The 27,785-nt window shown below is 34.4% G+C and overlaps 1 protein-coding gene and 1 long non-coding RNA gene across 3 annotated transcripts; one reads left to right on the forward strand and one right to left on the reverse strand.

Moving 5' to 3' along the window:
• Nucleotides 1-9,533: 9,533 nt before the first annotated feature.
• On the reverse strand, nucleotides 9,534-23,671 carry LOC111613126. Of its 2 annotated transcripts, none has more exons than XR_002754724.1 (3): nucleotides 23,292-23,671; nucleotides 14,662-14,722; nucleotides 9,534-9,791 (listed from the first exon to the last, which is right to left on the reverse strand). It is a non-coding gene; the product is annotated as an uncharacterized LOC111613126 (long non-coding RNA). The 2 variants fall into 2 exon arrangements; XR_002754723.1 differs by lacking the exon at nucleotides 9,534-9,791 and adding an exon at nucleotides 10,232-10,480.
• Nucleotides 15,871-27,555, forward strand: LOC111613124 (rhomboid-related protein 2-like). Its single transcript, XM_023354446.1, has 10 exons — nucleotides 15,871-16,068; nucleotides 18,730-18,882; nucleotides 19,278-19,301; nucleotides 19,402-19,566; nucleotides 21,266-21,496; nucleotides 23,612-23,754; nucleotides 25,095-25,207; nucleotides 25,440-25,540; nucleotides 25,634-25,688; nucleotides 25,756-27,555. The coding sequence occupies exons 2-10, from the start codon at nucleotides 18,787-18,789 to the stop codon at nucleotides 25,986-25,988; spliced, it is 1,161 nt and encodes a 386-aa protein (XP_023210214.1). The 5' UTR covers nucleotides 15,871-16,068; nucleotides 18,730-18,786; the 3' UTR covers nucleotides 25,989-27,555.
• The last annotated feature ends 230 nt before the right edge of the window (nucleotides 27,556-27,785 follow it).

Raw genomic sequence — 27,785 nt, forward strand, 5'->3', positions numbered from 1 at the left:
AACAGGCATTGAAATAGACGTCCGGATGGCCGAGCGGTCAAAGTGACAGCCTACTTCCCTGGGTGACCCGGGATCGAATTCGGACGAGTCGAAAAACCCAGGAATTTTTCAGGATGTTAGTGCCTCCGGGAAAGATTTTCTGAGAAAGTAATCCCTGTTTATGTGTGAAAAAGCCTGAAAAACTCCACGTGGCCAGCACGTTAGCGAGAAATTTTTCAGGTGGTGGTCCATCCCGATATATCGGCCATTCCTTCATCACCCGGCCGTCCCATTGTAAGTCTGGCTGAACCCGTAATGGACTTACTAAAAGAGGCCCTCTTAGTGCCCAAGGGCGAAAAGAGTTTACAAAAAGTATTGAAACGTGCATAAATTAGAATTATAAAAAATAAGTTTTTAAATATTTACTTTCAATAATATTCACATAGTTTTTGTGTGATCGAACCTTGAATGCGAATCGATTATCCGAACGTATGTTCGGCGACTGTTCGAATTTTTGTTAAACAACTAACACGTGACACAATTCTTCAATTCAATTAATTTCTGATGTGTACAAATCGTATTACGAGTAACACTAACGAACCGCCCGAGGTGATGAGATAGAAGGAATTGGACTTCCACTAAGAAGCTTCAAATTAGCCTCGCGCTAGTGTTCGAGGACAAACTTCACATTTCTTTCCCTTGATATTTACTTTCAACTATATATGGAAATTAATGGAAAAATAATATATATAACTTATTATTTACTTTTTAATTTTGGCATAGTTTAATGTGGCAATTTTACCTATTCAAATGAGAATATTTTGATCTTAATTATGAAACAATTCCATAAAACCATATAGTCGACTATAAAAAATCCTTCAATAAGCTGATTAATTTTCTCTGCAAAATAGTTAAAATTGTGTTTGGAGCCATCTTTTAGGGTATTTTATTAAAATGGGAAAAAGGCTTCGTTTCAGGATAGAGACGAGTTTTGTAAAAGAAAAGAAAAAAAATTAAAATGCTAATAACAAGTAAAATCTTAATTAGGTCTTACCTCACTGGAGATATGACACGTGACCGTCTTTATCTCCCCTCCTCCTCGACTTTAACCATCAAAATTTAATATTATTGATGTCCAGGGGTAGCCGTACACTGGAGTACTTGGGGCACGTCCCTCTATTTTTTTGTCTGGTTTGCTTTCTTCCTAATCACCAAAGGGTCCCCAAATTCCATTATTAACAAATAACAGAAAATGCGTGACTTCTAGTCTATTCTGAATATATGTACTGTACAATAAAAGCTAATGAAAGATATTTATCCATTGTCTCATGTAACTTCATCGTATGTTGACCAAAAATTGGCCTTGAAAAGAAGGCTAAAAATCATTCCTTGTTTCTTAGTCTTGATTGCAACCAGTGCCACTTTGTGGGATTGCTGATTCGACTTTAAATCACAGTGTGAAGCTTCTTGGATATTATATGATGCCTTTTTTTATAGTCTGCGGGTGTCGTTGTCGATGTCCCTAATACACAAACTTTCCTGCAAAATTTCAGAAATTTTTGATAAAAGACACGGGAGTTAATAAGTTAATAAGCTGCGAAGTAGGTGAACAAAATCATGCCTCTTATACACACTAACATTCATATCATAACCTTCTCATACATATGAAGGCCTGTTCTTAGCCTCAAAAGTCTGCCAGCCAATTCGCACGGTTTTGTCGCTAGGAGTCTATTACAAGCCATGCTCATCTTCAATGGCATTGTACTAGTTGAACACGTTTCTGGTGAAATTATTTCGCATAATTTTATTTGTATTAGCGCAAAGGCGAATAACACAATAGTTGATTAATTAAGTGCAAATAATAGTTTTTGAATAAAGCATGTATTTACTATTTTATATTTTTAATTAATAACCTAGCATTTGGCCATGGCATCTATTACTAAGAAAACAAAACTAACAGAAGAAAAGAGAAAATTCAATGTATTTTGGCCAGGAAGATATTTCGTAATTGAAACATGCAATAATACTATCTGCCTTATACTATATAACNTGTTTCTTAGTCTTGATTGCAACCAGTGCCACTTTGTGGGATTGCTGATTCGACTTTAAATCACAGTGTGAAGCTTCTTGGATATTATATGATGCCCTTTTTTATAGTCTGCGGGTGTTGCTGTCGATGTCCCTAATACACAAACTTTCCTGCAAAATTTCAGAAATTTTTGATAAAAGACACGGGAGTTAATAAGCTGCGAAGTAGGTGAACAAAATCGCGCCTCCTATACACACTAACGTTCATATCATGGCCTTCTCATACATATGAAGGCCTGTTCTTAGCCTCAAAAAGTGTCTGCCAGCCAGTTCGCACGGTTTTGTCGCTAGGAGCCTATTACAAGTTATGCTCATCTTCAATGGCATTGTACTAGTTGAACACGTTTCTGGTGAAGTTATTTCGCATAATTTTATTTGTATGAGCGCAAATGCAAATAACACAATAGTTGATTAATTAAGTGCAAATAATAGTTTTTGAATAAAGCATGTTTTTACTATTTTATATTTTTAATTAATAGCAAAAAACGATAAATTTTCTCAAGAATAATTAAATAAAAACACGGTTTTATAGATCAAACATAGATTTTTGGAAAATAAATGTGACAATAAATTATTTTTGGATTTTTTTCATTCTAGCTCATATGTAAATACATGGTATTCCATGGCCTGTAACAGCGCCCCTATCGACGTTATCATGAAACTGCCTTGACAGACTCCAAACAATGGAATTGAGGAGCTAAGAATAGGCCTTGATATATACGAGAAGGCCATGTTCATACATACAGAAAAACTCCCAAATTTTTACATGTCTCGACATTTGGAGGATCTCCGAGTCAAGAAATAAAAAACTTGGAGGGGTCATTTTTTGAGCCATCGACCTATCTTCCCTCTGTTATATATAGCAGCCGGGAAGGTAAAAAATAAAAACAGAAAACTTATTAATTTATAAAAGGTTAACAATTTCAGAAAGTTGTCATTTAAATAGCAATGCAGGTATTTGCATATTTCACAAGTTACAACGAACTCGAAGAGAATAAATGTATCATTCATTTCTGAAAAGTAACACGATATTTTCCTATTGAAATCAGACATAGGGTAACGTGCTACATGCAGACAACGATTCATCGATTTGATTTTTGATATCATGCGAAATAAGTAAACTGCATTAAAAATATTTGCCTTGCATTTTAATTTTATGTAATTTAAATTAAGAATATTTCTAAACCTTTATATTAGGAAACTCCAAATTTTAACCCATTTTCTCTAAAACAAACTTTACTAATTGCTCTTCATGCTGACTCTTTGCATAACTTAATACTTTACACTATGTACTTGTATTATTAAAAAAATCCATTAACGAGTTGCGTAACTTTCCAGGAGAAAAACACTGACATATTAGAGAGGTTGCGGCCGACGTTTTCATCGCGAAAACTTGTACATCAGACGTTCAAGCGCCGCCTTCCTGTAAGCCTAGAAGTTTGACAATGGCATTTGGAACGTCGAGCATGATTCCACTGACGTTCCAAACGTCATTGTCAAACTTCTAGGCTTACAGGAAGGCGGCGCTTGAACGTCTGATGTACACGTTTTCGCGATGAAAATGTCGGCCGCAATCTCTCTATTAACACAAAATTGTGGTGTCATATGTTACGAGATTTTGTTTTAAAAATAACTTTTATATTATGAATTGTTATAAAACGAGAAAAGGCTTAATTTTGAGGATAGAGGTGAGTTTTATAAAAATTGAGAATGCTAATAACGAGTAAAATAGAAGTCCGACTCCATTCGAGATATGACACGTGACCCCTTCTATCTTCCACCTCCTCCACATTTTTAACCACTAGAATTTAATAGTATCAATGCCTTTATTCGNGTTAGGAAACTGTCTAAATTTTAACCTATTTTCTCTAAAACAAACTTTACTAATTGCTTTTCATGCTGACGCTTTGCATAACTTCATACTTTACACTATGTACTCGTATTATTAAAAAAAATCCAGTAACGAGTTGCGTAACTTTCCAGGCGAAAAACACTGACATATTAGAGAAGTTGCGGCCGACGTTTTCATCGCGAAAACGTGTACATCAGACGTTCAAGCGCCGCCTTCCTGTAAGCCTAGAAGTTTAACAATGGCATTTGGAACGTCAGTGGAATCATGCTCGACGTTCCAAACGCCATTGTCAAACTTCTAGGCTTACAGGAAGACGGCTTTGAACGTATGACGTACACGTTTTCGCGATGAAAATGTCGGCCGCGACCTCTCTATTAACACAAAATTGTGGTGTCATATGTTACGAGATTTTGTTTTAAAAAATAACTTTTATATTATGAATTGTTATAAAACGAGAAAAGGCTTAATTTTGAAGCTAGAGGTGAGTTTTATAAAAATTGCGAATGATAATAACGAGTAAAATAGAAGTCCGACTCTATTCGAGATATGATACGTGATCCCCTGTATCTTCCCACTTCCTCCACATTTTTAACCACTAGAATTTAATAGTATCAATGCCTTTATTCGTTATGCCGTTTATCAATGCCCAAATTTGTTTTCTTAACCATTCCCCCCTCCTGAAATATTAAACGAAACATATGAACACTGATTTTTTTTTGTTTTTATTTATTCTTTTATTTTTGACCTTTTAGATTTAGTGGTCTGAAAACATCGATATTTTCAAAAATTCTGGAAAAATTTATGGCAACATAACACATGCGCTATTTGCCGAAAGGAATGCCTCCCGGGTGGTCTTTTATGAGAAACTGGCCACTATTTACCTGTACTTTTCCATGCTACATACACAACAAGCCGGAAAATGAATGCTCTTTATACGTATAAATGAAATGCAATATTTTGTATGAAATGTTTAAAATTTTGTGGCACTCCTACCAGAAATTTGTAGCACAGCGACTAGTTTAGAAGGTTGTGTTTTGTGGCATCCACAACAGTTTTCATTATTCTGAATTAACTTAATGTTTATGGCTTTCGTTCTATTTATAAATTGGGGGTTAACAAGCTTAAATTCTGTCAATTTATTAAATTATTTTGTTGTTCCTGAGATAACGAATGCTTGCATTCACCAGTTTCGAATAGAATACAGTACTTATTTTTAGTATACAAATTGCAATAACATTGTCTAAAAGCTAGGACTAGGTAACTCGAGACTAATATTAATCGAATAATCAGTAATACCGTATTAAACGTGAATAATAAATTGGACCATTGCGTGATGCAGAGCCTAACAAAAATACATTGTTTTGCTTAAATTACCATTTCTATTTGAATTAATATTAATGTTATGCGCATTTTCATTATCAGTTTCTAAATTTAACTTCACAGTTACATGTGACAAAATCTTGGCTTTGAATTTACACGCTGTCCATCGAAATTTAACGGTTTATTACTACGTTATAAAATTAACTGATTTATATAAATTTTGAACATTATACGCAGGACCGGCTTGCCATCGAACAGCTTGGATAAACAACTTCCTAACTTAAATAAATAGAGGAAATCGGCAAATTCCGGATGGAATTTGAACCCGAATTTCATAGGGTGCGGCCATTTTGTAGAAACAAGTCAAAGGCGCAGCCATCTTGCAGAAACATATTTTCTTAATTGGGCTGTAATTTTCAAATTGCAGACCCATATATTCCCACTGTCGTCCATCTGTCCTTCGTTAATCTCGAAAACAGAGTTAGATAGATGAAAATCGAGACCAGATATGAACTGGAAATCACGTGATTAATTAAAAATTGCAGCTCACCATTGTGGCATTGTCACAATATGAGTAGATAACTGCNGGCAAGATGGTAGGGGCAAGATGGGGTACCCCATCTTGCCCCTACCATCTTGCCCAAGTGCACGTTGGGCATCTTGCCCCAACGTGCACTTTTCATATTGACTGCAAACACGGGTCAACTTTATTTCAAAACTAAACAATTTCGGTCTTAAAGGTTACTTCGAATACCATAATATCTTCATCTAAAAGGTAATGTAAAAGTTCGCAATGATGCTTACTTTGTAGAAACTTTGTTGCGGGCGTAAAATTAGATGAAGTATTGCCGAAACGTGGAAAACTGTCTTACTTCCAAACAAAAAGAGCGATTCGGACGTTCTCTCTTTCCGTGATCTCTTTTGAGGTTGACATTTAGTTCCCCAAATAACAGCTAGATGAAAGCGCGTTAACCGCGAATAAACTGACTTCCCCGTCTTACCCCATGGCCCCATCTTGCGCCACCTTTCGCTATCTAACAGCATCTACTTTGTATATCATCACGGGAGGTCAGTTTTTGAAACGTCTTTCAGGAGTTTTGTCGCCGTTAGTTCTACCTGTTATATCGATTGAAACCTGAAACCCTTTATCTTCTCTCTCTCTCTCTCTCTCTCTCTCTTTTTTTTTTTTTAGAATAAATAAAAACATTCGAGGGCAAGAAGGAGTAACGAGGTTGGGGAGGCTCTGGCATTTCTTTTATAGATAACGAGTTTATAAAACAAGTCAACTAAAGAAGGTACTTGAAGCCATCGGCAGCATTGTGACTTTTATAGTTTGACGAAAAACATGTCTTTAAAAGAAAAAAATAATTTTTTTCCGAAATTTTTAATTTCAAAAAAAGAAATACAATAAACTTTAAAAAATAGAAGACTAATACGACATTTTTTAAAACTCCTTCCTCCCTGCGGGTACTAAAAAGGCCTTTTTCTAATAATCCCATTATGAGTTCGACCAGGACTACAATGATGCGGAGCCACTTGGAAAATTTCCTGGTTTTTTCGACCCGTCTAGATTCGGGTTCTCCAGAATTGTAGGCTGCCACCTTAACCGCTCGGCCAAATATTACATTTGTATAATGTTAATTTTTTTAATAACAAAAAATATATATGGCAGAACCTTAATAATGTTCAATGGCCTTGAAAACCATTTCATTTTATTCATTTCTTTATGTAACGTGTTTCTTTACATGTGCATATGTTGAATTATAACCTCGATTTTCACTAGTTATGGAAATTACAATAAAATATGTTAATGGAAAACTATAGCCGTAGAGTATGACGAAGCACAATTGTATCATTAAAACACAAAACATCTAAATCTATTGTATTAATCTTCGGTTAACTGTAACCACGTTTTGTTTTTGAAATTCGTTCGTTATACAAAAATAGTTCTTATGTATTTTTATTAAACAATTCTTTTATGTACAATTTTGTGGTTGTTTATAATACATTCATCACGAATTTGACAGAGCTCGCAGTAAGGGCAACCGGTTCGTGTTCGAGCAACGGTCCGGCTACTTGAAGTTTTCCGGTTTTTCTTCGCTTGTGTAACAACTAAATAGGCGCAGTTTCCCTTAGAAAATCCTCCCGAAAGGCACTCTCCATATGTATCGTTCATGTGTTACGTTGCCTTATCCCATCAAACCAACCCCACAACGGCAGGACAGCCGACAATATAAAGATGTCAACCTGTCATTCTAGGCAATAGGGATCGAACCCCGGCGTTTAATCCCAGGCATTTTTCAACCAGATGGCCGAGCGGTCTGCAGTGATGGTCTGCAGTGCATGCTTTATTCAATCACACAGTTCCTCAAGGAACAAGGGCATTGACGGTACATAAACTTGGTCTTTAACAAACCCCCACAAAAAGAAATCGCAGGGTGTTAAATCTGGCAAACGGGGTGACTAGGAGAGCAGCTCATATAGTCCAACCCAGCGTTGGAGAAGAACACGATTAAGAAGCTTGTGTACATTCCTGTGAACTTGGACAGTTGCCGCTGCTTATGCTGTAAGGTTTGCCATATAAGGTAATAAATAGATTTATTATTAATTTTTAAAACCGCGCCATTCATTTATAAACACCCTGTACATACCATATTACATTCAAAACCGCAAATAATACAAATGTAAATCAATGCTTCCCTCTCAGAATATATATAAAAACTTGTATATTCGGTTTTTTACTTTTTCTTGCCCTGTATGCACTAAGAGGGCTTCTTTCAGCAAGCCCATTATGGGTTCGGCCAGGCCCACAATGAAGCGGCCGGGTGGTGAGGTGTCAATACCTCGAATTACTTGTTTATAAAGTTTGTTAAGGAGTGACTCAGCAATGACTGTGTAATGCGTTATTTTTGAATAATGCCAAATGTCATTATTCAGAAACGATATTCATGTTATAAATGTCATTTTAAATATATATATATATATTCTTGATGTTCTTAGATTTGGCAATTCGCCTGCATAAAACTTGGCCACTCGTAATGAGCAAATTTGAGATCTGTTACCAACCCTCACGCGACACTTCTTCAATAAGTAACATCTTGTAAACTTTATCAGATCTTAAATGATTCGAATATGGCCCACCAGTGGCCGAGTGAATAAAACCACTGAACATTGGTAAGTTGCTCGCGGGTTCGTTCCTGGCCAAATTGTTGACCACGTAGAATTTTCCGGGCTAACGTTCTCATAGAAAGGATCGGAAACACTAACAATCCGAAAAATTCCTGGGATTTTCCGACTTGTCCGAATTCGATCCTGAGTTCCCAGGGAAGTAGGCCGACATCTTAACCGCCCGTCCATCAGGCCATCTGTAAACAGGCATTGAAATAGACGTCCGGATGGCCGAGCGGTCAAAGTGACAGCCTACTTCCCTGGGTGACCCGGGATCGAATTCGGACGAGTCGAAAAACCCAGGAATTTTTCAGGATGTTAGTGCCTCCGGGAAAGATTTTCTGAGAAAGTAATCCCTGTTTATGTGTGAAAAAGCCTGAAAAACTCCACGTGGCCAGCACGTTAGCGAGAAATTTTTCAGGTGGTGGTCCATCCCGATATATCGGCCATTCCTTCATCACCCGGCCGTCCCATTGTAAGTCTGGCTGAACCCGTAATGGACTTACTAAAAGAGGCCCTCTTAGTGCCCAAGGGCGAAAAGAGTTTACAAAAAGTATTGAAACGTGCATAAATTAGAATTATAAAAAATAAGTTTTTAAATATTTACTTTCAATAATATTCACATAGTTTTTGTGTGATCGAACCTTGAATGCGAATCGATTATCCGAACGTATGTTCGGCGACTGTTCGAATTTTTATTAAACAACTAACACGTGACACAATTCTTCAATTCAATTAATTTCTGATGTGTACAAATCGTATTACGAGTAACACTAACGAACCGCCCGAGGTGATGAGATAGAAGGAATTGGACTTCCACTAAGAAGCTTCAAATTAGCCTCGCGCTAGTGTTCGAGGACAAACTTCACATTTCTTTCCCTTGATATTTACTTTCAACTATATATGGAAATTAATGGAAAAATAATATATATAACTTATTATTTACTTTTTAATTTTGGCATAGTTTAATGTGGCAATTTTACCTATTCAAATGAGAATATTTTGATCTTAATTATGAAACAATTCCATAAAACCATATAGTCGACTATAAAAAATCCTTCAATAAGCTGATTAATTTTCTCTGCAAAATAGTTAAAATTGTGTTTGGAGCCATCTTTTAGGGTATTTTATTAAAATGGGAAAAAGGCTTCGTTTCAGGATAGAGACGAGTTTTGTAAAAGAAAAGAAAAAAAATTAAAATGCTAATAACAAGTAAAATCTTAATTAGGTCTTACCTCACTGGAGATATGACACGTGACCGTCTTTATCTCCCCTCCTCCTCGACTTTAACCATCAAAATTTAATATTATTGATGTCCAGGGGTAGCCGTACACTGGAGTACTTGGGGCACGTCCCCTTATTCTTTGTCTGATTTGCTTTCTTCCTAATCACCAAAAAGCCTCAAATTCCATTATTAACAAATAACAGAAAATGCGTGACTTCTAGTCTATTCTGAATACATATACTGTACAATAAGGCCCTGTACACACTAGGCGTTTTTCAACGCGCGTTAAACGCGCGCTTAATGCCGAGCTAACGCGCGTTAGCTCGGCGTTCGACGAGCGTTAGTTCGGCGTTTAGCACTGGCTCAGTTTGGAAATGGACGAGAAAGTAATTGATTGTGTGTGCTCCTCCATCGTCGCTATAAGGCAGCACATATATCTCAAAGCGCCCGTAAAGTGCCCGCAAAACGCGCGTTTTAACAAAAATCTATAAACGCGCGTTAAACGCGCGCTTGGCGTTTGAGTGTGTACGGCTACATAGAACTCTTGGTTCTTTAAAACGCGCGTTAAACGCGCGTTGAAAAACGCCTAGTGTGTACAGGCTCTAAAAGCTAATGAAAGATATTTATCCATTGTCTCATGTAACTTCATCGTATGTTGACCAAAAATTGGCCTTGAAAAGAAGGCTAAAAATCATTCCTTGTTTCTTAGTCTTGATTGCAACCAGTGCCACTTTGTGGGATTGCTGATTCGACTTTAAATCACAGTGTGAAGCTTCTTGGATATTATATGATGCCCTTTTTTATAGTCTGCGGGTGTTGCTGTCGATGTCCCTAATACACAAACTTTCCTGCAAAATTTCAGAAATTTTTGATAAAAGACACGGGAGTTAATAAGCTGCGAAGTAGGTGAACAAAATCGCGCCTCCTATACACACTAACGTTCATATCATGGCCTTCTCATACATATGAAGGCCTGTTCTTAGCCTCAAAAAGTGTCTGCCAGCCAGTTCGCACGGTTTTGTCGCTAGGAGCCTATTACAAGTTATGCTCATCTTCAATGGCATTGTACTAGTTGAACACGTTTCTGGTGAAGTTATTTCGCATAATTTTATTTGTATGAGCGCAAATGCAAATAACACAATAGTTGATTAATTAAGTGCAAATAATAGTTTTTGAATAAAGCATGTTTTTACTATTTTATATTTTTAATTAATAGGAAAAAACGATAAATTTTCTCAAGAATAGTTAAATAAAAACACGGTCTTATAGATCCAACATAGATTTTTGGAAAATAAATGTGACAATAAATTATTTTTGGATTTTTTTCATTTTAACTCATATGTAATACATGGCATTCCATGGCCTGTAACAGCGCCCCTATCGACGTTATCATGAAACTGCCTTGACAGACTCCAAACAATGGAATTGAGGAGCTAAGAATAGGCCTTGATATATACGAGAAGGCCATGTTCATACATACAGAAAAACTCCCAAATTTTTACATGTCTCGACATTTCGAGGATCTCCGAGTCAAGAAATAAAAAACTTGGAAGGGTCATTTTTTGACCCATCGACCTACCTTCCCTCTGTTATATATAGCAGCCGGGAAGGTAAAAAATAAAAACAGAAAACTTATTAATTTATAAAAGGTTAACAATTTCAGAAAGTTGTCATTTAAATAGCAATGCAGGTATTTGCATATTTCACAAGTTACAACGAACTCGAAGAGAATAAATGTATCATTCATTTCTGAAAAGTAACACGATATTTTCCTATTGAAATCAGACATAGGGTAACGTGCTACATGCAGACAACGATTCATCGATTTGATTTTCGATATCATGCGAAATAAGTAAACTGCATTAAAAATATTTGCCTTGCATTTTAATTTTATGTAATTTAAATTAAAAATATTTCTAAACCTTTATGTTAGGAAACTGTCTAAATTTTAACCTATTTTCTCTAAAACAAACTTTACTAATTGCTTTTCATGCTGACGCTTTGCATAACTTCATACTTTACACTATGTACTCGTATTATTAAAAAAAATCCAGTAACGAGTTGCGTAACTTTCCAGGCGAAAAACACTGACATATTAGAGAAGTTGCGGCCGACGTTTTCATCGCGAAAACGTGTACATCAGACGTTCAAGCGCCGCCTTCCTGTAAGCCTAGAAGTTTAACAATGGCATTTGGAACGTCAGTGGAATCATGCTCGACGTTCCAAACGCCATTGTCAAACTTCTAGGCTTACAGGAAGACGGCTTTGAACGTATGACGTACACGTTTTCGCGATGAAAATGTCGGCCGCGACCTCTCTATTAACACAAAATTGTGGTGTCATATGTTACGAGATTTTGTTTTAAAAAATAACTTTTATATTATGAATTGTTATAAAACGAGAAAAGGCTTAATTTTGAAGCTAGAGGTGAGTTTTATAAAAATTGCGAATGATAATAACGAGTAAAATAGAAGTCCGACTCTATTCGAGATATGATACGTGATCCCCTGTATCTTCCCACTTCCTCCACATTTTTAACCACTAGAATTTAATAGTATCAATGCCTTTATTCGTTATGCCGTTTATCAATGCCCAAATTTGTTTTCTTAACCATTCCCCCCTCCTGAAATATTAAACGAAACATATGAACACTGATTTTTTTGTTTTTATTTATTCTTTTATTTTTGACCTTATAGGTTTAGGGGGTCTGAAAACATCGATATTTTCAAAAATTCTGGAAAAATTTATGGCAACATAACACATGCGCTATTTGCCAAGGGGAATGCCTCCTGGGTGGTCATTTATGAGAAACTGGCCCCTATTTACCTGTACTTTTCCATGCTATATACACAACAAACCGGAAAATGAATACTCTTTATACGTATAAATGAAATGCAATTTTGAAGATCTGCAATATTTTGTATGAAATGTTTGAAATTTTGTGGCACTCCTACCAGAAATTTGTAGCATAGCGACTAGTTTAGAAGACTAGTTTTTGTGTTTTGTGGCATCTACAACAGTTTTCATTATTCTGAATTAATGTTTATGGCTTTCGTTCTATTTATAAATTGGGGGTTAACAAGCTTAAATTCTGTCAATTTATTAAATTATTTTGTTGTTCCTGAGATAACGAATGCTTGCATTCACCAGTTTCGAATAGAATACAGTACTTATTTTTAGTATACAAATTGCAATAACATTGTCTAAAAGCTAGGACTAGGTAACTCGAGACTAATATTAATCGAATAATCAGTAATACCGTATTAAACGTGAATAATAAATTGGACCATTGCGTGATGCAGAGCCTAACAGAAATACATTGTTTTGCTTAAATTACCATTTCTATTTGAATTAATATTAATGTTATGTGCATTTTCATTATCAGTTTCTAAATTTAACTTTACAGTACATGTGACAAAATCTTGGCTTTGAATTTACACGCTCTGCATCGAAATTTAACGGTTTTTTACTACGTTATAAAAATTAACTAATTTATATAAATTTTGAACATTATACGCAGGACCGGCTTGCCATCGAACAGCTTGGATAAACAACTTCCTAACTTAAATAAATAGAGGAAAATCGGCAGATTCCGGATGGAATTTGAACCCGAATTTCATAGGGTGCGGCCATCTTGTAGAAACAAGTCAAAGGCGCAGCCATCTTGCAGAAACATATTTTCTTAATTGGGCTGTAATTTTCAAATTGCAGACCCATATATTCCCACTGTCGTCCATCTGTCCTTCGTTAATCTCGAAAACAGAGTTAGATAGATGAAAATCGAGACCAGATATGAACTGGAAATCACGTGATTAATTAAAAATTGCAGCTCACCATTGTGGCATTGTCACAATATGAGTAGATAACTGCTGGTTCCATTGATTGATATATATTATTTCGCTGGCTTTGTTTCTTGTCTTTATTTCCATTTGTATTATATAATATTTACATCACAATTCCTTCATAATATTTTATTTAGATACCAGGTTTACAAGTAAAATATTTCAGTAATAATGAAAAACAGTAGTAAATGGACAACTTAACACCAGATGCTTTACTTGTAAACGGAATATGAATATACTGTAGGTATCATCACTCATGGCTTATCAAGCAAGCATTCATAGCCCCAGAGCAATATAAACTTTGAATAATTAATATGGTCTACTGATTATGAAATTATGTCTACAAGAGGCACAACTGTAAAAATTTGCATTATGTATTTTGACTGTGTCCACGATGTCACGTAACAATATCAGTTAAATGTATCTGAATTGTATACAGAAAATTGCACACCCCTGGTGAAAACGATATTCGGCATCAGAAATCGACAATGACGTCACAAATTACGGTTCTGTGATGTTATTATCAATTGTTCTTTATGAAAATATTCCTTTTCTACTTTATCTAATTTGTGCTTCGTTGAAGCGGCATACCCAGGATCCGAACTAGAGGGGGGCAACTCATATTAGTTTCGAGGAAGTGGGGAGGAAGAGAGGTCTGTGCTGTGTGTCAATTACTTTAATTTTTTTCTAGGGGCAGCTAGCCTTCCCTTCCCCTCTAGAAGAAGAAAAAACTCCCCGTTGGTTTTAGTTTTTCATTTTTTTTGCTCTTTCAGCCCAGAGGATATTAAGAAGCCTTTTTTCGAATTGGTTATGGGTTCATCCAGGCCCACAATATCTGATCAAAATCGACCGATTTTGATCAGACATCTGACAGTCAATATCAAAAACACTTCAGTCGAGATGTCGATATGGATTTTATCGATTTATCAATATTTTACCTTACTATTTGAGCAACGATTCGTTGTCCAGCGTGTTACAGCTGTAATAACGCTAGTTTTACGACCATTATATATTTTACAACGAAATGGCTACCGTTCCGACAGACACGCGCCGCGTCGCTTCGCGTACCTTATCGAAGTAATTATAATAATAAAAGATAATAATAATAAATGTAAATCAAAATCGTAATGTAAAAATGTTTACAAATCTACATCTGTATTATAAGAAATGTTTCAAAAAGTTCTTACCATTTAATTTAAATTTACGTAAGGTGCACGCGTCGAGCGACACGAATTCACATTTTACGAGCTGTTAATTATATAAAAGAAGCCATAGATAAATTTTTTTAAGTATATTAAAAGGCACATTTTCGTTACTTTTAGACATTAAAATTAAAATAATGAATATTTAAAAGAAGCTTATTTAAATAAATAAATAAATATAGTAGTGAAGCCTGCTACGACGCGCGCTGACATTGCATCGCGTCGCGTCGATCCATCGTTTGTTGCTATTTACAATTAACACATCGAAACAATACTTCGTTTATTAAGTTATGCAATAAAATTGCGTAAAGATAAATTAATTACGCACAGTTTTTTAATCTTTCTAATAATTTATTCTAGAAATTTTAATTATTTTGTTTTTTCACTCTAATTATTGCACGCAGTTTGTTATTTCTAGAGAGGAAGAGCATAAAAAAGGGAGAGAAATAGTGATGCATATGACATCGCATTAAAAAAAATAAAAGAAAGAGAAAAAGTCAGGGATGTGGAAAAATGTCGAAAATAAATAAATAAATTAGAAAGGAAAATAAGAAAACGGGAGGAAAATAAATTGTGAAAGCTTCACGGTAGAACGTGGCATTAAATAGCCATTTTTAATGTCGTTTTTCATACTTTTTTATTAAAAAAATAAGAAAAAAAATCTTTTCAGAAAGAATTTCTGGAGATTTTCTCCCGAAAGGAGATTTAAAACATTAATTTTCCGACAATATCTCGAGTGTTGTGAAGTCGAAAAGTTAATTTCTTAGCTAGATAGAGGCGAAATTTCATTTTTATAGAACACATTTCTCGAATTTTGAGTTTAAAAAAGTCATATTCCAGTCGTTCCCTGAGTTTTTTAACTGAAAAATTAACATTTTCGGCTAAATTAACGACCAAACTCTCACTCGTAACGTTCAAACAACCGAAAAAAAAGAATAAAAATTAAATATAACAAGATATATAATTTTAAACAAATTTAAAAGCTGTTAAAACTTATAAATTCTAATTATGTATAACACATTTTGGCAATCAGCTCGGTAATTAATTATAATTAACGATGCGGCAATGTAACGAGATGGCATCGTCCTGCCTTTCAGATCCATCCAACTTCCTCTCCCCAGCTCGTGCTAATGGACTTTCTATCCTCCCCTCCGGCGCGCTGTGGACTCGGCCTCAGAACGTACACAATGGAGTATTGAGAAACCGGCTTCTCGCCAACCTCGGAGCATAATTTTTGGGGGTTTAAACGTCGATCCCGTTCGTACAGCTGTACGTAAGTGTGACGTAAGCATCGGAAGGGTCATCGTCGTATGTACGTTAATTTGACACAGGAAATTATACGGAAAAACATAGAACTTACAGTATATTGGATCGAGACATGCCTCGCTGAAGGTGAGTTAAGTCCAGCATATTAATTATTGAGTATCGAGAGGGGGAGAAGTGGAAGGTGGTACAGGTGGATACAAAGTGTACAAATTGCTAGAATGAATGAACTCGATAGACAAAAGCCGGTTTACTTTCCTGTAGATAGTCACGCCTCTTATGTTTCACGCACCGTCGGCCAAACACTTGCATCCATGCTGACTTAACAATTGTATGTAACTATACGTGCACTAACACTGCACTGTTATATACATTATTACGTCAGTTTAATTCGTATTATATTAATTTTTTTATCTTCGATGACGTAAGTATTGTTATGTCAGCTTAGTATCTATGCTGACGTAACAATGCATGCATAATACTACAATTGTTACGAATCTTATCGTGCGGGTTACATAATTAAATTCTTCGATACAGTCGGAGACTCGAGGGTAGAGGGCATGAATAATTTACGAAATTTAAAGTCATTTTAGACATAGAAATCTGTGAGAAATGCGTTTTAATCTAGAGAGATTGTTTAATAGACCGGATACAGTTGTAGTTTGACAGATGTTTCCAAGGATTTTATCATACAATATGTATCAAATGATCATTATAATAATCATTTCCTCATCTTTTTTTGGAATAAAAATATCATCATCACTCTCGTGTAATCTAAAACTCGTGAAAAATTGAAGAAAGCAATAGAGTATACACACGTAAAGATGACGAACAAGCGTTAAAGTTCGAAGGTGTAACCTAAAAACGTCACCTTTTAACACCCTAAACACTTATTGTGTCGATATTTATATATTATTAAATAAATATTTATAAAATTTGTTCGAAGTTAAATGTAAAATAAACAAGCCCAGCATAGTTTGGTTTTCTGACAGATGTTCACTACAACCCCTGATGATAATGCACTCAACTTATCATCATCATCATTAACTGAGTACACTTATCTAATTTTATAACTATATAAAACTCTTTATAGGAGATATACTCGGTTCAAATTCTGCCTTTTATCATGTACCGTTTGTCTGTCTGGTTGTATAAATATTTATTAAGTTATAAGTAAATTGCATAATAAGTAAGCGAATTTGCATCATTTATCTAAAAATAAATGGTCATAAATTATCCTCACTTTATGATGATTGGGTTGAAAATATAACATTTAGATACTTATACACGGGTGGTAATTTTCTGCGTATAAACAGTATAAGGTTTCTTCATACAATAAAAAGAAATATTCTTATAAATATTTATAACAATCGAGGATGAGTAATAATTTATATCTTTTTTAACGCTATTAAATTACCGTAATGTAAACAAATATTCAACACATCTGCCAAATTAGGTTGATGGATATTAAGTGAGAAAAATCAACTTTACACTTCTCAAAGTTAATATTTATTTATTAGATTAATTAATTTCCAGATTAGAAAGTTAAATCCACATTTTTATTCGCTTCAAAGACTATTTTTTAACCATTTTTTATAAGTTACGTCCAAGTAAATTCTCGCAGTTCGACGTTAAAGGATCGAATCTTTAGTTAAAGTATTCAAAGTAAAGATTTTTTGTTTGGCATTTTTAATTTGAATAACTTTTTTTTTTTAATTTAGAAGGTCACATTCTACATTAACGAGGAATCTTTTATGGCTCTTTAACGACTCGCAATTTTGTCCTTGCCCGGTGGCCATTTTTGTATAAAGATTTTGATGGCTCATCTTTACAATTGGCCATTCGTATCTTGTTCGTTCACCTTTTACTGCTGTATTTTTTATACACTATATGATTTTAATCAACAGCTTTTTTGTAACGTCTTAAACAACTGGATCCTTAAACTGACCAGTAGCCACTTTTGTAAGGTCTTATAACTGGAGCATTGAACTGACCAGTAGCAATTTTGTGTAGGCTTTTCTATAATTAGATCTTATAAACTGACCAGTAGTCAATTTCTCTGAAGTGTTCCTTAATAAGATTTCACAAACTGATTATACAGTTTTTCGAAGTGTCGAATTACATCATTTTATCATTGATCAATGACGACTTTTTACACTTTTTCATCACCACAATAAGAACTTTATCAAAAGTTTGATAATTTGCACGTTTACCTATTGTGGGATTAGTGTCCAGTGACGAAGGTGAAAGTCATCGCATCTATTATAAAAGCGGCAGATTTTATTGTAGCTATTTATAAATTTTATTACTTAGCGGATATTTTTAGGCCACTCAAATGCTACAAGTCCAAATTGAGCGATTACACCATGTATTGGATTTTAATACACTTTCTCAATAAACTAATTGCGAAATTCATTAATATTCAAATGGCTGGAGGAGATTGGAGTATTGTTGTAACGACTCTTCCACCCCAAATAATCCCGTTTTGTCATTGCAAACTGGAATAATACACGAAGTAAATCTTTACAGATCCACATTTTCTCGGTTGTGATCGGATTTTAATATTGATCGCCGAAGCACCTCTGCAGATTTAATGAAGTCGGAGTAAAATATTCTAAGATGAAAGCGGGGGGAAGGAGAGGTGTGTAAATTTAATCGTTCATTTTTCTGAAGTGTTGCCGAAGATGCTGTAGAGATAACGAGTTGTACTTGTACTTCGTTTGGAGATTAATTAATGCTATCCCCAGGGCATTTCTAATAATTTTTCTCCTTTTTTTTATGTCTTTACAGATTCGAAACTCGATAGAAAAATGATATTAAAAAGCAAAACGAATAAAAGCTGACGTTATGCTTCGAGAAATGATGAGATGGCCAGTGGCCATGTTTGAATCTGGAGACTTAGAAGAAGTGGAGTTAGAAGCTCACCATACCTTACTAAATGACGTATGAATATTTTATTACTTTCCTTCCTACTGCCTCTCATCATTTTTATTTTTCTAAACTACACAATTTCCACCTTTTTCTTTGTTTTTTTTTCCTTCCTCCTGCCTCCCAGTGAGGTAAGAAAACTTGAATTTTCGAAATTGCGCGAGTGGCTGCTGTATTTGATTAGATTTTTTTCCCTTATTTTTCAATCGATTGGTATCTCTTCAATCCCCCAAGGAACCGGTAAACTGTTATTTACTTCTATAGCTTAAATTTGATTGTAAGAGTTATTCCCATTGGTCGATCTGCACTCGACAAATTGGATATGTTCCATCTTCCAGAAGAGATATCAAATTGTGTAGTTTGTAAAATTCTCTGGATTCGCTATTAATTTTCCTCTCTTGGTTTTTCAGAAGTGGAAGCAGCTTTTTGATAAGGTTGGTCGTCCTTATTTTTTATTATTTAAGCCCGTAGATTTGATACTAATTCGATTTGTTTCGCTTAACACCAGCTGCTGTATTACTTATTTCTTTTTAGTTTGATCCGGAAGGGTTTGGCGAGATCCCTTGGGACGACTTTCTAGAAGCTTTAGAAAGTACGGAATTTCAGGAGGCTATAGAACCCAGGAAGAGGGAGATCTTGGCTATTAAAGCTGCCGAACAAAAAACTTCTGCCATCTCCTTCGAAGACTTCATCTCGGTAGTAAGTATCCTATTGTTATCACATTCGTTTCGTCACAATATTACGTGCTGTTACGTTAATCTGACGTCGTTTTACGCTTACATTTAAAAATATAGTTACGTCAAATCGATGTGTATGCACTGTTTTAACAAAGCGAATACGCCTCTAAGCGATGCGATCTCGCGTCGTATATTCTAACAGTTGTTTATTATATTTCGTTATTAAATTAATCTATTAAGCACTGTTTTATAGTTTTATTAATCGAAATGTTTCTATCTTTATCATTTAAAAGTACAAAATATAAGTGTGCAAGACGAAGCGATACGACGCGACGCGAAACGTCGAGCGAAAGCGTGCGAGCGAAACGTCGCGTCGCGTCGTTTCGCTCGCACGCTTTAAACAGCTATCATTTTGTTCTAAACGGCCAACATATAGGAGAAACAGTTTAACTTTCAAAAATAATATTATATTATATAAACGGCAGTCAAAAGCTGACGATAATAATTCATTGTAGGATGATATAATGAAGAATTCTTCGAAATTTCAACAATTTTGCGTATACTCGTGCGCCTACGCGCCGTCCCTGTAAAAGTAATAATAATAATAATAATAATTTTTTCTCAGTCCCCAACATCTAGCATATACGCGAATTGTTTAAAGTATGAATATAAATTATTGTTTTAAATAAATATTTTTTATTTATGAGGAAATTATACGCGACGAGACGTCTCGTCGCGTACAGAATCATGGTGTCGCGTCACGGCTGGTCGCATAATTGCCTATTCGAATGCATGCATTTTATTTTGAAGCGTAACAAAAATATTAGATGATTAGTTTTTGTCTACATACAAAAGAGAGTCGCAAGTAGAAAGAATATTTCGCCGCAACGAATGTTTGTTTAAATGTAGAGTGTGACGTACAGAGAAGTAAAGTGTAAGTAAACCGTTCCATTGTTTCAAAGTGGCAAATTTTATTTAAAAAGTTCAATTATAATGCGTAAGAATCCGTAGCATACACGTAAAATAAGAGATGCTTATATACCAGAAATGTCCTGTAACGAACTCGTTTAAACGAGGAAAGGCGTCGAGATGGTGATGTCATTTCCGGAATAAATATTTCACACGTCATTTTCTGTCATAATGCAAAATTTTCATCGATTGTGTTTTCGCTCCTTTGTATTCAACAATGAAATAACAGAAGAAAAGCGCATGAAGCCACGCAACAAAACAAAACAAAATTGATCACTTTTGCTTGAAGATGACCACGTAGGCCCCTTATTTGCATTTTTGTTTGGCTATCACGTGCCTCTGTTTATCGTTTTGTTTGTTTACGTACCTGTCAAATGTTCCTAACTATTGTAATTTGTAATGTATACACGTGCGCTTTTATGGGGGGAGTGTAAACTGTTCGGTTTGGACATAGTTTTTTCTCACGAATGGCTTCATTACGAAGAAGTCTGCTCTACATTTCTAATTTATTTTATTTCAGAAAATTTTCTGAAGCTGGCATTTACGGAAACACCCATCATATTAATAATGTATCCATAGCCATAAAAGTCGTAGAGATCGAGATCTTATCTCGGTCTATATATAAAATAGAAACTTTAACACTTATGTGTCATGTGTGAGATCGTCTTATGCACGTAAATTTATACAGGTTAGCGAACTTTGGAATATAACAACCCGTGCAAACTACTTAAAAGTTATTCGTTTAATTTCAGATGAGTGGGAAGAGGACGAGGAGTTTTAAAATAGCTGTCCATCACAAAGATCGCGAGGTATGGAGCGAACACGATTTTCGTCTATTAACGTCAGAACCGGGTCTGTTCCATCGAATGGTTCACATAATAGCGCAAGAATTCCTTCCAGACGAGAGAGATCGTAAATACTATGCAGATAATTACAAATGCTGTCCTCCTCCTTTCTTTATCATCATTGTCACTTTAATGGAGGTAAATGTTTCCTGCATTTAATTAAATTCAATTCATTTCGTGACTCGCGATACTTAGCTTAGTAGTATTAATGCGATTTTGCGAATTATTTCGTTTAAAAGCCTCTAAACTTCATCATGTTTTCCCACTATACACGCCGTTCATGCCTGTAAATAAGCAATTCACGAATGATTTAATTAACAATATAAGTGTATTTTTTAAATGAACACATAACAAATCTTACTACGTGAACCGTGATGTAGATATGTAAAATACATTCATTTCTGTGTGGATCCGAACTGTATCCTTCACTTCTTTACCTCCTTTCAAACTGAACCTATCCTTCAATATTTGGTTCCTTCCTGTATCTAAATGCTTGAAAACACGAACCCGTGTGTGATCTAAACCTGAAACTATTATTTATTATTCAGTTAGAATATTCGAAAATTGAAGGTTCGAACTCCCTCAGACCTAACAGAAGGTTCAAGAACGTTTCATCCTATAGAGGATCGGAACCAATTCTTTATTCTCAAACCGATCTTAGGTTAGAATATTGAATAACTTATTTTAAAAAGTCTAGTAACGAGTTGAATAATTTTCCCGGCGAAAAAGTTAAAATTGTGTGTGACGCTATCTGTGACTTTATTAAAACTTTTTATATTATTAATAATTACTATAAAATGACAAAAAGTTTAATTTTGAGGATGGAGACGAGTTTAATAAAAGATTGTAAATCCTAATAACCAGTAAAATCTTCATTAAGTCCGACCCCACTCGAGATACGACACATGACATCCCCTCTATCTCCCTACCCATTCGATCTTTAATCACCAAAATTTATCAGCATCAATGACCCAAATACATGAACCTCCCTGCAAAATTTCAGAAATATTCGACAAAAGGCACAGGAGTTATTAAGTTTCAAAATGGATGGACAAAATCGCGCCTCCACATACATATATTAACATCCATACACACAGAAAAAAACCCTCAATTTTTTATATTTTCTTGCATTCCTTGGTGCTTCAAGGTCTCTCGAGTCCAAAAATGTAAAAATCTTGGGTGGTCATTTTATTACGATCGCCATACTTTCCCTCTGTTATATAACATCTGTAAAAGTAGTAATGGGTTCGAACCCATGTTGTGACAAAATTTAGGATGCACGATTTATCTGTTAACAAAACTATCCACTCAGTTTTAATGCAGAAACGTTGTAGTGTCCATCAGATTGGAAATTCTTAGAAGAGAGACGAAAACTCATTTGCAAACTGATAAAAAAGGTGTTATCCTGTATAATTTTATCTTCTCGCTAAGCATAAAAATAAGCGCGTTTACGAGCAATAACGTTCGAACTGTCGCAGTAAACCAAAGATTAATGAGTAAGAAAATGCTATTAGATAAGATGTTTGCATGTAAATATTTTCTGAAATTATTCTTTAGCATTTTTAAGGGGTGCAAACTGTAAAACGGAGCAACAAAATTTGATTTATTTGTATTTAAAAAAAAAAAAAAGAAAGTTGGCAAAACTTTCATCTCTAGAGACCAGGAACTTTTTACGGTTCCAATCTAAAGTTAAATGGAAGAATTATCCGATTATCCGGGTTAAAAAGGCTTCTTTATGTCCGTCTTTTCCCTTCTTCGAATATAGATTTAAAGAACTAAGAGAAATAGTTAAACTCTTCCATTCGAATTTATTATTTTTTTGTGTGTGTGTGATAAATTTAATCCAAAACTAAATTTATCCAATAATAAAAAACTAAAATTCAGGAAGAAATTGGAAATAAAATATTTATAGATAGAAAATGATAAAAATTACCATTTCAATTTATTTTTAGTTTTCCAGATTGCTTCTATTTTCTAGTTCAAAGATTCTTTCTGAAACTGGAATGGCGTCAATAATAACAAAAAACCAATCAAGACGTTTCGTTTAAAATTTTAAACCAAAGCTTCTAATTGGTCGCTCTTAAAATAGCCGGCGAATGAGCGAAACGTGTCAGTTACGTCACGGATTTAATTTCGAATTATTGGATATTCGAAGAACGCCTATATTTTAAAAATTTAATTCGGCATTTTATGTTTACATACTTTATATAATCTATGTATAATTATTTATTTATATTATTTTATTTTTTGTAGTTAAGTGTTTTTATTTATTATACGGTGACGGTGGGAAGCATTACAAGTAAAGGACCAGTACCCATCGACAGCATGTTCATCTATCGTCCTGACAAAAGATCGCAATTTTGGCGTTTTATTTTTTATGTGGTGTTACATGCTGGGTAAGCATATATATATATTTTTTTTTACCTGCAAATTAATTGTATATACACACACAGACAAGAATCTAAACCTATACATACTATTAACAATAAATTTCTATACAGAATAAAAAGTATACTAATATGAGGTACAGTATATAGAAACACGGAATCGTATCCGGGTTGAGCAATCTCGAAAATTAATGGGTGGTTTGTCACGAATACGTCCCACACTCCGTCCCATTGTGGGTCTGGCCGAATCCATAATGGATTGATAAAGAGTGTTTATAAGACAGAATTAAAAAACCCCGACCGCTCAATTGAGGGCCTTCCCAATCCGCGTTGGACTTTTTAAAACTCATTCTAATCTGTGAGCATTAAGAGGGCTTTATTAGCAAGTCCATTATGGGTTCGATCAGGCCTACAATGTGGCGGCCGGCTGGTGAGAAACGGGCCCTCAAAATTTATAATGTTTTCGACCCATCCTGGTACCTTAGAGTCATAGGCTGCCATATTAACTGGTCGTTCCAACGATGGTCCTGGAAAAAAGTTTGAGATGATAAGACAATCTAGAATTTTAGTTTAATACTGTATAAAGGTCACCATTAAAGCTAATTCAACAGAGCATATAAACTAAAAATTATCTATAATTCTCTAATATACGGTTCTAATTTCCCCTCTTCATTTTTTTAAATTCGTGGAAAAAAATGTTTTTTTGTATCACTTTTATAAAGCGAATGCCAGATTTCAAACATGTTTTCTGGGTTATAGGACCATTTCTCTTGTATAAATTTGTATAATAAAACTAAATTATCGTACGGTCGTTCTCGCTTGGTCACGCTTTATGTATCTTCAGATATTTAAGCCAGAACGTTAGCTCTGGAAATTATAGAATAAAATTCAAAGTTGTTTTCACGTCAAGGGACATTTTTAAATATCCGTTTCATCAAAATTTTTCATTGAATAAGTAAATTACATGTTATAAACTGCATTAACGACGAACCAATCAGGATGCTTCGTTTAAAATTTTAAACGAAAGCTTGTAATTGGTTTCAGTTACAAAAAAAATCAACCAATGAACGAAAACTTCTAATTATGTTACTGAATTTTTTATTTATTTTTTCACTTAAATTTACCCTCGTACGTCATACAAATTGATATTCATTAATATTTAATTATTAACCTAGTTGAGGTGGTGGTTTTTTTTCTTTTTGTAATCAATTCCATCAGCTTGGTTCTTAGTTTCTTGTGTGTATGTATATACTGTACTTATAATACTTATAATTTTTTGTGTTGATCGAGTAAATAAAAATTCTCTGTAAAAATTTAAGCTTGAGAAAATTTTCTTCTCGTATTTTCAGATGGATTCATTTAGTATTCAATTTATTGGTCCAGATTTTAGTAGGAATCCCATTAGAAATGGTCCACGGATCGCTTCGTATAGGTACAGTCTACATGGCTGGTGTTTTAGCGGGTAATTTTTTTTAAAATTTATAATTAAATAATATAACTAATGACGTACAAATTCTGAAAAATACCCATTTTAATATTAGTTTGTATAACGATTACCAGATGTCGCTAGTAAGTATAATTAATAAATGTTGCCATTTAGTAGAATATGTGTTTATTTTTAATAATATTTAATCTAGAAAAAATGTTTTATTAATTAAATATATACTTTGTACTTAATAAAATCTCGTTTTCAGGATCATTAGGTACTTCAGTCTTTGATAGAAAAGTTTACTTGGTTGGCGCTTCGGGAGGAGTGTATGCCCTTCTCGCCGCTCACCTAGCTAATGTAGTGTTGGTTAGTTTATTTTGTACTTATTTCATCATAATTTGCATATAGATTTGTCAAAACCTCCCTTCTGAATCGCAAACCAACCGATTTCTTTTACAGAATTACAATCAGATGGAACTGGGAATAGTGAGGTTAATTGGAATTTTTCTAGTGGGTAAGTACGAACATTTTTCTATCTTTGAATATTCGAATGGCACGTGATCATTTTTCTTCCCTATTAGCCAGTGCAGACGTTGGCTTTGCAATTTACAATCGTTATTCCTTGGACTATCACGGAGCTCCCGTGTCGTATGTGGCGCATCTGACAGGTGCCTTGGCAGGTTTGACTATAGGATTGTTGGTTTTGAAGAATTTCGAACAAAAGTTGCACGAGCAAGTTATGTGGTGGATTGCTCTCGGTGTTTATGCCGCATGCACGCTCTTCGCTGTACTTTGCAACGTCTTCGCCGACTGAAGCAAACTCAGGGATCACTAAAGCAATACACCAGATGATTTCAAAATACCCGCAATAGAATATCGTTGTATCTATCATAATTTTAATATTTATCCTAAATATTTCGATTATTGCAATGTATATAAACTCGCATTAGCAAATATTAACTCCGGTATATATTTTTTAATTAATTAACTCGATATAAAATTTACGAAACGTGTCCGTTATCAAGATGGCGACGGTCTTACGGTACGTTAAGTTTACTTATTTCGCCTTCACTATTTTATGGGAGAGTTTCGTTTAAGATTCAGTATCTTAAAACCTATGGAAGATGTAGAGAATTAGAGGATAATTTTAATTTTTAAATTTCGAACTTTTCGGATTGCTACAAAAATTGATTTTTGTAATCCATATGGTGAAAATATTCTTCTGACTTAACTCATTCACAATGATGTAAATATCATATTTAATATTTGGGCCAATTCGAAGGATGCCCGCCCATACATGTGATGCATTTCATATCTTTAATGTTTACATATAATGAAGTATTCATATCCTACAGAATCTGTACTCATCCATGCCACTTGAACCATCCAGACTGGCTGATTTGCATATCAGCTTTTGTTATAAATGGGAAGATAGTTCAAGGTTAAAGTGATAAAGTTATCACTGAAAAGCTGATCTTGAATGCTAATGTATAATTTTCCTGATCCACCGATTACCTTAGATTTCGAGATTAAACTAGACATAAATTACTCAAGGCCTGCAGTTAGGATTGTTTATAGATGACACCTCCAAAGTAAAGATTCTTTCCTTGTTACTGGTATTTAAAAAAATTGTGGCAGCAAGTTGTGTAATTTCTTGGAAAGAGTTAAAATTGTGAGTAGCGCCAACTGTTACGAATTTTATTTAAAAATTCTTATTATAAAATGGCATAGAACTCAATTTTCAGGGTTTAGACGAGTTTTAAAAAAATTATAAATGCTAATGGGTAAAATCTTCATTGAATCCGATCCATCGCGAGATATAATAAATGACCTCGTCTATCTTCCCACTCCCTCGACCTTCAACCACCAAAATTTAACAGTGTTAATGTTCCTAATACAAAAATATTCCTGCAAAATTTCAGAAATTTTCGACAAAAGACACAGGAGTTATTAAGCTTCAAAGTGGGTGCCACCCACAAGCTAACATCCATACATATAGGAACACCCCAACTTTGCATTTCTGGACGTTTCCCCAAGTCCTCCGATTCCAAAAATGTAAAAATCTTAGGGGGCCCATACTTTCCCTCTGTTACATACAAGCTGGGAAAGTAAACACTGAAACAGACCTGGGCGTGCACAACAGGGAACCTTAATTAAGGATTTGATAGGAAGCCATTAAAGATTTGTATACAAAGGTTGATATGCAAAGTGTCTTTAACCTTTTAACACGAAGACCAATATGCTCAAAAATTTGATTGCTGATTTCTTCTCTTTGCCAATTTACAAGAAACAATGGAACTTATTCCAGTCAACTAAAAAGAATTTTTTTTTTTAAATATTGCCTTAATTTATAACAAAGAAATTATTAATTTATTACTATTTATTAAATGCTATTTTCATTTTTTATTTAATAATGTATAAATAAATATATTTATATATATATATATGCTTTTATAAAATTTTAAGAAATTGTATATTTTATATTTAAAAAAAAAAAGAAAATTGTGCGTGTACGTTTTTTAAATTGCTTGTTAAATGTGTAATATATTTTGTTGCCGATTAAATTAAGCAAGAAGTAAAAACAAAAATGTTACATGTATGCAAAATTCGC

This window comes from Centruroides sculpturatus, unplaced genomic scaffold (genome assembly GCF_000671375.1).
Source record: "Centruroides sculpturatus isolate CEXI.00-Female unplaced genomic scaffold, Cexi_2.0 scaffold1821, whole genome shotgun sequence".
Lineage (NCBI taxonomy): Eukaryota > Metazoa > Arthropoda > Arachnida > Scorpiones > Buthidae > Centruroides > Centruroides sculpturatus.